General features: G+C 40.4%; 1 protein-coding gene across 10 annotated transcripts in view; it reads left to right on the top strand.

Moving 5' to 3' along the window:
- NOL8 (nucleolar protein 8) overlaps positions 1 to 14,197 on the top strand; it is a 28,139-nt gene that overhangs the window by 2,583 nt on the left and 11,359 nt on the right. For 9 of the 10 annotated variants that reach the window (XM_009244624.4, XM_009244625.4, XM_024251791.3 and 6 more), the window contains 7 exon segments: positions 1,238 to 1,316; positions 3,629 to 3,764; positions 4,299 to 4,367; positions 6,854 to 8,731; positions 11,705 to 11,818; positions 12,285 to 12,404; positions 12,696 to 12,786. In XM_009244624.4, coding sequence (XP_009242899.3) covers positions 1,238 to 1,316; positions 3,629 to 3,764; positions 4,299 to 4,367; positions 6,854 to 8,731; positions 11,705 to 11,818; positions 12,285 to 12,404; positions 12,696 to 12,786 — 2,487 coding nt within the window. 10 annotated transcript variants of the gene reach the window in all.

The raw sequence follows: 14,197 nt of genomic DNA on the forward strand, positions 1-14,197 counted from the left end.
GGCCTTCAATGAAGAATGGGAGATAATCCATACTGCCACTGACACAGTAACATATTCTAGTTATTTGGAGGCCAAAAAGTGAAAAAAGACATGGAAAATAAGTAAAGGGAACATGCTAATAGAGGAAGAGGGCAATCAGTCTTTTGTAATTTCATTTGCGAAAAGCTTGCTTTATTCTATTTTACATTGAGGAATATATGTGACAAACGTGAAGTTGTGGTTAAGAATACATCAACTAGGCTTTGTGACCTGTGGCAAGTTACTTAAACTTCTCAGCCCAAGTTTGCTTATGTGATGAATGACAAAAGATAGTGCTTGCCTCATAATATTTCTGTGAGAATTAAATTAAATGATACATTTGCAATACTTTGGGAGGCTGAGGCAGGTGGATCACTTGAGGTCAGGAGTTTGAGACCAGCCTGGCCAACATGGTGAAACCCCATCTTTACTAAAAATACAAAAATTATCTGGGTGTGGTGGCAGGCACCTGTAATCCCAGCTACTTGGGAGGCTGAGACAGGAGAATCACCAGGGAGGCAGAGGTTGCAGTGAGCCAAGATAGTGCCACTGCACTCCAGCCTGGGCGACGGAAGGACACTGTGTCTCAAAAAGAAAAGATACATTTGTACTTAGTATAGTATCTACCACCTACAAAATTCTGTTAATGGTATTATTAAGGAAGCTGATGGCAGATGCTCAGAAAAATCAATTACTAGGGCATTGTAATTTAAACAGTTCAGTCACTCATAGTTAATTCATCTACAAGTTCTACAGTGATAATTAGTATGAGGTGATAAATTAAGGTGCTGTAGGATTCCAGAGTGTCCTCTGATTCACCTGAAAAGATGATTGTTTTATAGTTACAGGAAATATATGTTTTATAGTTATAGGAAATAACAATAAAATATACATTAAATATCAGTTATTCAGAGGTTCCTGACATTTGTTTATAAACAAATTGCAAATAAATTTTGCTTTACTTTTTACACATTTTGCCTCATTCCAATCTAGTAACACTGTGAGATAGGGAGTGTAAAGACTCTTTTGGTAAGTTGTCAAGATGAAACAAGAGCCTAGGCTCCCTCTCTCTAGGTCTCATTTCTTTTCTTCCACTTCCCCTGGATCTCTTTGTGATAAGCAAGCCTATTTTTCTTGATACTAAATAATTAGAAAAAGCACAAGCTGAAATATATTTTTGCATTGCCATGTACTTGAGTAATAATTCTTTACTTTATAGGTATGTCTGTTTTAAATAAAACAAAATGGAAAGGTGGAACATTACAAATTCAACTAGCAAAAGAAAGCTTTTTGCACAGGTAAGTTTTGCTCCACATGGATTTAAGCCCTATTTTTTTTATATTGTAAGTGGTTTTATATATTTACTTATTTCAAATTATCAAGTAATATAGTATTATATTCTTAACAAATTCAAACATTATAAGTAGAGCTGAAATCCCTTTCAACTCTGAATCCCCTTCATCCCAGACGAACAAAAAGGATAATTTCGTGCATTTATGTATGTATATAATAAGCTATAAAAGTATATATGTACTTATTTTCTCTTTGTTAATGAGCTATAAAAGCATATATGTACTTATTTTCTCTTTGTTAACACACCCTTTTGTGGCAATGTAGATCTTCTCCCTTTATAACAATTGTTAGTACTATTTCAGAAAATGGTTATACCGCAGTGTAGTGGTCCCTTCCCACTGATGACTGTTTCTACTTTTTCATGGTCATAGATGATCCTGGAGCATGTATCCTATGTATATGCAGGTGTTTCTCAGTTTATATCAGAAAATGGAGTTGCTGAATCTTAGCATTGTCTGCATTTAAATTTTAGTAGACCACTAAATTGCATATGTTGATTTTGACTGTTAATGCTAGTGTCATACAAAAATATAAAGGAAATAGGAGATCACTGTATGACAAGCATAAGAGTGATTATGCAAGTGATTTAAGAGCAAGACAATGTATTATAAAAACCATTAGAGCTTTTAAAATCCTAAAGGTATTTTCAGGAAGAAAAGGTGTTGTTAGTTGGGGAGTTTTCAAAATAGGAGACAATTTAAGAATATACAGATAGAGGCCGGGCACGGTGGCTCACGCCTGTAATCCCAGCAATTTGGGAGGCTGAGGCGGGTGGATCACCTGAGGTCAGGAGTTCAAGACCAGCCTGGCTAAAGTGGTGAAACCCTGTCTCTACTAAAAATACAAAAATTAGCTGGGTGTGGTCGTGGGCGCCTGTAATCCCAGCTACTTGGGAGGCTGAGGCAGGAGATTGAACCTGGGAGGCGGAGGTTGCAGTGAGCCTACATTGTGCCATTGCACTCCAGCCTGGGCAACAGGAGTGAAACTTTTGTCTCAAAAAAAAAAAAAAAAAAAAATGTACAGGTAGAATGACCAGGAGAGTTGATAAGCTTGTTCCAGACCAATTAAATGTAACAAGAACAGATAGATTCTAAAACAAGTGGCAAGCAACCTACTTTGAGGCATGTTTTGGGGGACTGGCCTTATGAAAAAGGTGAGAATTTGATTTTGTTCTTCAGCTGAAGCCTAGGACTGTGAACAGGGTGGTTATATACCTTTCATTCCAGCAGCAGTTGCCAGCCTACTGTGTGCAGGCACTGGAGCCCCATGCTGAGCAGGTTGAGCACACAGTGCTGCTGCTTGGAGTATCTGCGTGGATATGCCTGAGAAGCATGGGTCTGATGGTTGTTCTGGGACATAAAGGAGACAGCCCAGAGGCAAAGAGGCCAGTGAGGACTGCTCTGTGCAGTTGTCCAGGCCTGAAGAAGGTGGCGGTGATTTGAATCAGAAGAGGTGGCATTCTCTTCATTAGGAGGATATGGATAATCAAGACCTAACAAATTGGGCTCCGAAAGATACCTTCGTCATGGGGAAGAGTGAATGGAGAGAAGATAACATAAAATGCCAAACGTTTATAAATTGAAAGGGGAAAATTGAGAGAACTTGCGATCCATGGTCTTGGTCTTCCATAAAGGGGAACTGGGACATCCACTGGAGCAGAGCACAGGTGTAAGCGTGCATGTCAGGGATTCGGGAGACTGACTGTAGTGTAGTGGGTGGGCTAGGAAAAGAACCTTCATGCTCTGGTGGGACAGCCCTGACAGCATAGCTTGTCACTGCTGTCCAACCCTATAGTTCAGTTGCTGGTGGTAAGGGACTGGTCAATAAACTACAGTAGATTGATGGAAAGGCATGTTGTGCAGCAATTGTAGTGATGTTTTCAAAGAACATATAAGTTGATAAATGAAGTGTACCTAACTGTGCTTATGATATTTGGATTACATTATAAAATATGTATATTTACATATAGAACAAAGATGAAGTTAAGTAGACAAAATATTAACAACAAGATGAGGGATAAGGAATATGTTTTGTTTTCTTAATGGCTCTGTCTTCCAGTATTCTATAATAAAAACATATTGTATGTTCAGATAAGTAGGTAAGCTATTAGGCTACTAAGAAAGCATTTTTGTTTTATTTTGGTTTTTAATACTAAAAAGCTGTTTATGGTGCTCATTTAGGCACACCTAAAGTGAAATAACCATTTTACGTGGCTGATTATTTTGACTCTTTTATTTGTATTTTCTTTTTGATTCAGATTGGCCCAAGAGAGAGAAGCAGCAAAAGCTAAGAAAGAAGAATCAACAACGGGTAACGCCAACTTGTTAGAAAAGACAGGAGGAGTGGATTTCCATATGAAAGCTGTGCCAGGGACGGAAGTGCCAGGGCATAAGGTGAGTCTCCTCTGTAGCCTGAGCCAATTACATGGTCCTGGAAACTGATGCCTGAGATCACGTGATTGTGGGTGTCATGTCTAAAACCAGTTCCTCTTTTCCCCTTTCTTGGAGGCAATTAACATAGACAGGACTTTATGATTTTCAAGGTGCATTTACAAGTCTTAGGTAAGCATAGTTCTCCGTCATTTTACAGAGAAATAAATCAAAACTCAAGCAGAGGTGGACTTTCAAGGGACATAGGTAGCCAGGAATACAGGCAGGTCCCAAGTTTGCCTGTTCAAATTAGCAGCCAGTGTTTTTTGTAAACCATCTTACACGGTTTACTTGGGATTGATAGCTGCTCCAAATCTTCCTTTTTTTTTCTTCCCTCTCACAATTTTTCTCTTTGGTAACTCTTATTTCATTGTCAGAAAACTAAACCCAACAGTAATCATAGCCCACTGATTTTTTTGTTGTATTTACCTAATATTGTTATTCAGTCTTTTCCATTTGTGTCACATATAGTAAATAAATTCTTTTTTTTTCTTTTAGAATTGGGTTGTGAGCAAATTTGGAAGAGTCTTACCTGTTCTTCACCTTAAAAATCAACATAAACGTAAAATATCCTTTGGCCTCTCAAAGTAATTATTTACCACAGTGATAGATACTTGTAAAATACCTTTAGCATTTCACTGTCTCTTATCAGTGAATCTTTAGGTGTTTGTTTGCATGTTCCCAGTTTCTTGGTATTCACCTACATGTATGAAACAATTAGAGCATGAAAAAATGGATTGAGGTTTTATACAATTAAGTAATTCAAATGATGAGTGCCAAAGAAGCAGGTTGGTTTATTAATTTATTCATATTGTCATACATGGATTCAAAGCCATTGCTGAAGGAGCTAAAGAGGGGTGAGAGACCCAGAGACCATCATTAAAGAAGGCTTTAGAATTGAGGTAGGTTTTGAATTAATAGAAGTGATGGGAAGTAGTCCTGGGAGTAGGAATAGTAGATTAAAATATGTGGGCAAGCACGAGGATGGCGGGTTGAGAAATAGTTTGGAGCAGAGTATGAGCAAATTCTAATGCCTATTCAGTGAGGTCACATTGTCTAAGACCTTGAAGACCTGGTATCATGGAATTCTGAGCAGTGTGTCTTGATGTATTCTTTTTTTTATCTTTTTTTTTTTTTTTTTTTTTGAGATGGAGTCTTGCTCTGTCCCCAGGCTGGAGTGCAGTGGCACGATCTCGGCTCACTGCAGCCTCTGCCTCCCGGGTTCAAGCAATTCCCCTGCCTCAGCCTCCCAAGTAGCTGGGACTACAGGTGTGTGCCACCACGCCTGGCTAATTTTTTTGTATTTTTAGCAGAGACGGGGTTTCACCATGTTGGCCAGGATGGTCTTGATCTCCTAACCTTGTGATCTGCCCACCTTGGCCTCCCAAAGTGCTGGGATTACAGGCATGAGCCACTGCGCCCGACCGTCTTGATGTATTCTTTAGCTTGTAACCCTGGTGTCAGTCAGTAAGGGAAACAGTAGCAGGTATTTGAAACAGAGGGATTATAATATATGCAGTTAGTTAAACAAGTGCTGGAGGAGCAAAAGCTGGAGGAGCAAAAGCCAAAGGTCAGATTCCCCACTGATTGACAACTGCAGTAAACCACTACCCCACTGGGACTAGAGAAGCAAAAACGTGTGTCCTCCGAGCTCACAGCTACTGTGCCACTGAAACCACTACTACCTGAATCCAGGCCCTAGTTGCACCGGACATAGCTGTGACCTCTCCCCTCCCTACAAGTGGCTCAGTGTCAGGAAAGTACTGATTTCTTCTTTTCCACTTTCCAGCTTTCCACCAATGGCAGCCACTGATGGCAAAGAGGAAGATATTGAAGGACAGTAGAGACAATAGACATGTTTTGGCACACTTCACATAACTAGCACATATAAGTAGTTATTGAAAAAAGGGACTTTCAAGAGTAATCGCTTAAGGTGGGGTGCAGTGGCTCACACCTGTAATTCCAGCACTTTGGGAGGCCACTGGAGGATCACTTGAGCCCAGGTGTTTGAGACCAGTCTAGGCAACATAGTGAGACTGTAACTCTACAAAAAATATTAATAAAAGAAAAATCAGGCTGGGCCCGGTGGCACATGCCTGTGGTCCCTGCTACTGGGGAGGCTGAGTTGGGAGGATCACTTGAGCCTGGAAGGTTGAAGCTGTATTGAGCCACGATCATGCCGTGGCACTCCAGCCTGGGTAGCAGTCAGACCCTGTCTCAAAACAAAAAAGAGTGATAGCTTAAAGCACCTTAATACTTGCCTATTCATATGCTTTAGGGAATCAGCAAATGACAGCCATCATTACAACACATCGATGTTAACTAGAATCTTTCCTGGATAATGTCAACATAGGCCTGGTAAAGATTTACTAGATTTTTTTTAGTTTTTAATTTTTATTTTTAAGACAGGTTCTCACCATGTTGCCCAGGCTGGTCTCGAACTCCTGGGCTCATGTAATCTGCCCACTTCGGCCTCCCAGAGTGCTGGGATTACAGGCATGAGCCACTGTGCCCAGGCCAGCTTTCTAATAAAGACCTAAAAATGTTGCAGAGAGTGAGTTCATGTGAAGTGGATGTTACTGAGCTAGGAGAATCAGAGTTAGGATGAGTAAGAACTGAGAAGACAGAAATAGCCAAAAGAGTTTGAGAGTAAAGGACACACATGTGGCCATGTCCTCTGGGTTCTCCTGAACTCAGAACTTTGCTTTAGTGTATCAGCTCGATGGCTGGATTTGTGTGATTTACAGAAAATAGCCCTGAGACCTGTGTACCTGTAATATAATCTGAATAGGTTTGCTATAATATCTATCTACAGTCCGAGTAATTTCTGCCAACGAATAGTGGTGGTACTAGACTTTAACTCAGAAAGTGTCATAGAAAGTTCAATTTCTTAGACCCCGAAAGGTAACCTAGTTAAGTCCTCATTTTCTTTTACAGGAAACTGAAAGGGGGGGGAAATGACTTATTTGAGATTAAGCAATATTTTTTGTGTCAAAGATTGATGAGTTTTCCTAAAACCAAGTGCTTTAGTTTTGTTTCTTGACTTGTGTAACGTCATCAAATATGATCCCTCAAAATATTGCCACAACCTGAAGAAGATAGGGGAGGATTTCTCAAACACCATTCCTATATCCAGCCTGACTTGGGAATTAGAAGGAGGGAATGACCCTATGAGTAAGAAACGGCGAGGAGAGTTCTCTGACTTTCATGGCCCTCCCAAGAAGATAATAAAAGTGCAGAAGGATGAGAGTTCCACTGGGTCTCTGGCCATGAGTACAAGGCCCAGGAGGGTAATAGAGAGACCACCCTTAACACAGCAACAGGCTGCCCAAAAAAGAACTTGTGATTCCATTACTCCTTCTAAATCATCTCCTGTACCTGTTTCTGATACTCAGAAACTTAAAAATCTACCTTTTAAGACTTCTGGCTTGAAAACTGCCAAGAAGAGAAATAGCATTTCTGATGATGATACTGATTCTGAAGATGAATTGAGAATGATGATTGCGAAAGAGGAAAACTTACAGAGAACTACACAACCCTCAATAAATGAATCTGAAAATGATCCTTTTGAAGTTGTAAGGGATGATTTCAAATCAGGCGTTCACAAACTGCATTCTTTAATAGGTTTAGGTATCAAAAATAATGTCTCTTGCCATGATAGTGATGATGATGATACGAGAAATGATTGTGAGTATGACTCAGGAGATACAGATGAAATCATTGCGATGAAAAAGAATGTTGCTAAGGTCAAAAACAGTACAGAATTTTCACAAATGGAAAAATCTACGAAGAAAACTTCTTTCAAAAATAGAGAAAACTGTGAGCTTTCTGATCACTGTATTAAACTACAAAAAAGAAAAAGCAATGTAGAGTCAGCCCTCAGTCATGGATTAAAGTCTCTTAATTGTAAATCTCCCTCTCACTCCAGTAGCAGTGAAGATGCTGATTCTGCATCAGAATTAGCTGACTCTGAAGGAGGCGAGGAGTATAATGCCATGACGAAAAACTGCCTTCGTGTGAATCTCACTTTAGCTGATTTGGAACAATTGGCTGGCAGTGATCTGAAGGTTCCAAATGAAGATACTGAGAGTGATGGACCAGAAACCACCACCCAATGCAAGTTTGACAGAGGCTCCAAGAGCCCCAAGACTCCCACTGGCCTCCGCAGAGGCCGACAGTGTATTCGTCCTGAGGAGATTGTGGCTTCCCTGTTAGAAGGAGAGGAGAACAACTGTGGCAAACAGAAACCAAAGGAAAACAATTTAAAGCCAAAATTTCAGGCTTTCAAGGGAGTAGGCTGTCTATATGAAAAGGAGTCAATGAAAAAATCCTTGAAAGACAGTGTTGCCTCTAACAATATTAATAAAGATCAGAATTCCATGAAACATGAGGATCCCAGTATCATATCCATGGAAGATGGGTCCCCATATGTTAATGGCTCATCAGGTGAAGTGACTCCATGCGAACATACAAAGAAGGCGAATGGCCCAAACTATATTCAGCCTCAAAAAAGACAGACCACTTTTGAGAGCCAGGATCACAAGGCAGTGTCCCCTAGGAGTTCTGAAAAGAGAAGTAAGAATCCTATTTCTAGGCCGTTAGAAGGTAAGAAGTCCTTAAGTCTTAGTGCAAAGACTCACAACATAGGCTTTGACAAAGACAGCTGCCATAGTACCACAAAGACAGAAGCTTCAGAGGAAGAGAGGTCTGATTCAAGCAGCCTTACATCTCTCAAGAAATCACCAAAGGTCTCATCCAAGGACACTCGGGAAATCAAAACTGATTTCTCACTTTCTATTAGTAATTCATCAGATCTGAGTGCTAAAGATAAGCATGCTGAAGACAATGAGAAGCGTTTGGCAGCCTTGGAAGCGAGGCAAAAAGAAAAAGAAGTGCAGAAGCAGCTGGTGCATAATGCTCTGGCAAATTTGGTGAGTATATTTTCAATGTATGGATTTAACAAGAACTCAGAAAGTCCAGCTTTTCTTTCCCATGAAGTTAGGTGTGCCCCCATAGAGCTGATTGTCTTGGTGTTCACCAGTTTCATATTTTGGTTCTTGAGTTAGCTTTTTCATCTGGTTTATCTGAAAATTTCTTTATAATTTTCTTTCATTTAGAAGCTATACCTGGTGTAGTTAAGTAATATATTCAAATGTGTCTGAATTTACATATAAATCACTTGTCAATTGATTTATACCTTGCCAAGATTTACTGTAATGGGCTTTTGTTCATTCTTCTAACAATTGTTAAGTACACCTTTATAGTAAGTGCCAGATTTATAGTATGAGGATGGTGATCTTGCCTTTCATACAGTTTTTGGCTCATGGTGTGGCATGCCGACAGTCACAGTTAAGTTACACAGGGCCAGGAGGGGGTTGTGCCCCTGTGCCCTGGCAGCACACAGGAGACACACTAAGTCAGTTGGGAGCTTCTGTAGTCTGAGCTGAGTGGTAGGAAAAGATTTGTGGGAATTGGTCAGGCCCAGGTGAAAGGGCAGGAAGGGAGCGGAAAGGCTTTCATTCTAGGAAAAAGGAACAGTTTATACAAGGGTGGATGTTTTCAATCAGTGTAACTAAAACTTATACAGCATGAGATGGCAAGAAATGAGGCTAGTGGTTTGATTTTGTTCATAAAATGAAAAGAGAGTGAAGAATTTTAAGCAAGGGAGAGAAGATTAATTGCATCTATTTTGCAACAGGAGTTGACAAACTACACCTCAAAGGCCATCCAGCCCATGACCTATTTATGTACAGCCTTCAAGCTAAAAATAGTTTTTGAATACAGAACAAAGACGATATGTGGCCTGCAAAGCCTAACATATTTACTCTGGCCTTTTACAGAAAAAGTTTGTCAACCTCTGTTTGGGAGCGATCCTTCAGACTATGATGAAAACAAATCAAACGGGTCCGTCTGTAACCAAGGAGAGCCTTTGGGGAGGTGGAAAGTCAAAACTATAACAGCAGTGGGAATAGATTGACTGAATTGATACCAAGAAGTTTAATTGATAGGACTCGGTGATAACTGGATAGGGATAGAAAGAGGAATTGTAAGTTTCTGTCTTGGCCAAATAAACAGATGGTGATGGCATTCACTAGATAAGGAAAAAGGGCAGGAAGTAGACTTGGCAGGGCAAGGGAGTGATAGGTTTAGACATGTTCAGTTTGAGATTGGGTTGTTTTAAGACGCAATGCTTTTTTTTTTTTCTTCCAATATTTATTTTAGGTTCTGGGGGTATATGTGCAGGTTTGTTACATGGGTAAGCTGTGTGTCTTGGAGGTTCAGTGTACAGATTATTTTGTTACCCAGATAATCAACATAGTACCCAATAGGTGTTTTTTTTTTTTTTTTTTGAGATGGAGTTTTGCTCTTGTTGCCCAGGCTGGAGTACAATGGTGTGATCTTGGCTCACTGCAATCTCCGCTTCCTGGGTTCAAGCAATTCTCCTGCCTCAGCCTCCTGAGTAGCTGGGATTACAGGCACCTGCCACCACGCCAAGCTAATTTTTATATTTGTGGTAGAGATGGGGTTTCACCATGTTGGCCAGGCTGGTCTCAAATTCCTGACCTCAGGTGATCCACCTGTCTTGGCCTCCCAAAGTGTTGGGATTACAGGCGTGAGCCACTGTGCCCAGCCCAATAGGTGGCTTTTCAATCCTTACTCTCCTCCCACCCTCCACCCTCAAGTAGACTCCAGTGTTGATTGTTCCCTTTTTTTTTTTTTTTTTTAAACAGGGTCTCACTCTGTCATCCTGGGGTGCAGTGGTATGATCTCAGCTCACTGCAACCTCCATCTCCCAGGCTCAAGCAATTCTCCCACCTCAGCCTGCTGAGTAGCTGGGACTACAGTCACGTGCCACCATGCCCAGCTAATTTTTGTGTTTTTGTAGAGATGGGGTTTCACCATGTCACCTAGGCTGGTCTCGAACTCCTAAGCTCAAGCAATCAGCCTGCCTTGGCCTCCCAAAATGCTGGGATTTCAGGTGTCAACCACTGTACCTGGCCTATTGCTCCCCCATGTGTACTCAACATTTAGCTCCCACTTATAAGTGAGAACATGCAGTATTTGGTTTTCTGTTCCTGTCTTAATTTGTTTAGGATAGTAGCCTCCAGCACCATCAATGTGGCTGCAAGGGACATGATTGCATTATTTTTTTATGACTGCATAGTATTGCATGGGGCATGTGTACCACATTTTCTTTATCCAGTCCATCATTGATGGGCATCTAGGTTGATTTCGTGTCTTTGCTATTATGAATAGTACTCCAATAAACATACGTGTGCATGTGTCTTTATGGTAGAATGATTTATATTCCTTTGGGCAAATATCCACTAATGGGGTTGTAGGTCAAATGATAGTTTTGTTTTAAGTTCTTTGAGAAATTGCCAAACTGCTTTCCACTGTAGGTGAATGAATTTACATTCCCACCAGCAGTATATAAGCATTCCTCTTTCTCTGCAACCTTGCCAGCATCTGTTATATTTTGACTTTTTAGTAATAGCCATTTTGACTGGTGTGAGATGGTATCTTATTGTGGTTTTGATTTGCATTCCTCTAATGATCAGTGATGTTGAGCATTTTTTTTTGTATGCTTGTTGGCCCCGTGTTTGTCTTTTGAGAAATGTCTGCTGTGTCCTTTCACTAGGGTTGTTTGTTTTTTGCTTGTTGATTTGTTTAAGTTCCTTATAGATTCTGGGTATTAGACCTTTGTCAGGTGCATAGTTTGCAAATATTTTCTCCTATTCTGTACGCTGTCTGTTTACTTTGTTGATAGTTTTTCTTTTGCTATGCAGAAGCTTTTTAGTTTAATTAGATCTCACTTGTCAATTTTGGATTTTGTTGCAATTGCTTTTGGAGTCTTCATTATAAATCTTTTTAAGTTGCAATGCTTTCGATGGCCTCCCTAGGATGGACATCCAGAGGATAAGCCAACGCACATCATCTTCGGTTCTGACAGTGAATGTGAAACAGAGGAGACATCGACTCAGGAGCAGAGCCATCCAGGAGAGGAATGGGTGAAAGTAAGAAGTTCAGGATGTCTCTGTGGACATTCATCTACTTCTGCAGATCCACACCACAAACAACTGGCAATCTCAACATAAAACCCTCCTGAGAGCCCCAATGAGACCCAGGGCTTGCCAGGTCACCGCATATTGAGACTACAGGGGTCTTGGAGATTTTTATATGTGAACCTATATTCTCCACAACATCTGCAGCATGACATCAATATTAGTGAAACACTACAAAAACTGTTCTTGCATGTAATAACTACCTCCCCAAATCCAGGCTTCACTGGGGAGCCTCTGGATTAGTGATCCCAGAGGCCAGTTAGATTTCACTGAGTCAGGAATTTCCACCTGACCCACCATTTACTCATTCCTGGTAGATAAGTCTGGGTTACTGGCTTTCAATGTGAGGGAGAAGATTACGTTATGAAGGGAAATACTGCTTGTTTGCCTCTGCTATTAATGTTGTGTTTCTTCACAGGAGTCTATGGGTAAAACATCAGGGAAGCTGTTTGATAGCAGTGATGAGGAATCTGATTCTGAAGATGACAGTAATAGGTTCAAAATTAAGCCTCAGTTTGAGGGCAGAGCTGGACAGAAGGTTAGTGAAGACTGAAAATTATTAAACTTGCAGCATGTCCTTATTTTTTGACATAGTCCTTAAACCTGGGTAAATGCAGGCAGACCTTAACCTACATTATAGTGTCGGGGTGTTTATTTGGAGAGTGAGTCTTCTGTGATCCTCTCTGATTGGTTCATAAGTAGATGGAGGTAGGCAAACATCTTAATGTAGTGAATTTCAGTGTGTGGGGAGGTGTACATTGACAGTCTTCGTCAGAAGCAATTTCTTGGGAATGTGGCTATCAATTATGTATGTTTTCTGTCTGTGTAGCTCATGGATTTACAGTCGCACTTTGGCACTGATGACAGATTCCGCATGGACTCTCGATTTCTAGAAACTGACAGTGAAGAGGAACAGGAAGGTAAATGCGTCATTGTCCAGAGTCCTGATGTGATATCTGGGGACACTGAGAAATCACCTAGTATACCTCCTTTGTTTAACACATGAAGAAACTCTCCATCCCAAGACATTGGATTGAGGAGTTTATAATCAAATGTACAGTTAATACTAAGTTTGTTTGTACATAGTAATTTAGGAAAATTTAATTACTTAGAGCTGCCAGAAAGGAAAGGAAAAAATAACATCCACCAAAGGTACCATTTTCCTCTATCCCATCCTTGGCATGAGAAGAAGTTGAGCTTTCTACCTGGCAGCCTGTGTCAGTGGATCAGCAGGTTCTGGGTGACGCCATGGAAGATGGTTAAGTCACTCCTGGCTTTCTAAAAGGAAGAGTGTTTGTCATCCTCCAGTGTGCATACCTGGTGCAGATTATTTTTTAAAGCAGTGTATCACTGAATGCCATTTTACTTGAATTTATCCCTATTTGAATGTATCTAAGAGTAATGATGCTATCAGAAGCATCCTAATTCTACTTCTTTTCACTTAATGTAGCATTTTTCACAGCAGTACTTCCAATCTTTTTCTACAGGACCTTCTCCTCTTACCCTTTTAAAAACATCTTACCTCTTACGTCGCTGGCTTGAATGAGCTCCCTAATTCCCTCTCCTAATCTCAGAACTTCTCTGCCCTTCTTTTTTTTTTCTCTTTCCTGAATTAATCGAATCTGCATTTTAATCCTCACCATTCCTACTTCCTATTACCCCTTTCATCACTTGCATTTTCATTCTTCCCCTTCTAGCTTCTTCCTTTTTCTACAGACATAGTTAGGTCTTGTGGTCCCAAAAAAGCCATTCCTCTAACCATGCCAGTTTTCAAGTTTCTACTCCATCTCTCTTTCAGTTCTAAATTTGAAGTGAAAAAGTAAATTACATCTAATTCAGTAGCAGTTGGCTTTTTATTGAAAACAATCTGTGATTTGATCTTCTCAATTCTTTGAGGTGATTATTAACAGTATTGGACTGTTTCAGGAAACCAAGGTTCAGAGAGTTTTAAAATGAATTCTCTAGGGTCCTCCCAAATTCTGTTTCAGTGCTGAGATTACAGGCATGAGCCACTGTAGCTGGCCCTTTTCCAACTTTTGAAAGCACAATGTTTGTCTATCCTGCAAGAAGCAGCACAGCCATCCTCCATCACCTTGAGCCCTTTCCAGCATTGTATTCTACTTGACTTTCTCACTCAAAACTCCATGTTGAAAACACAAGAATGAACAGAACCTGGAGACTAACCTTCATTTAGAAGGTACACAGAGAGGTTATTTTCTTAACTTCTGCCAATTTTGTCTGTTTCTTTACAACTCTTTGGGTGTGTGTTCCCTCAAAGCCATAAACAACTTGTCCTCCAAGTACAGTGGCATTGACTCCAATGACATCCTC

This window comes from Pongo abelii, chromosome 13 (genome assembly GCF_028885655.2).
Source record: "Pongo abelii isolate AG06213 chromosome 13, NHGRI_mPonAbe1-v2.0_pri, whole genome shotgun sequence".
Taxonomy (NCBI): domain Eukaryota; kingdom Metazoa; phylum Chordata; class Mammalia; order Primates; family Hominidae; genus Pongo; species Pongo abelii.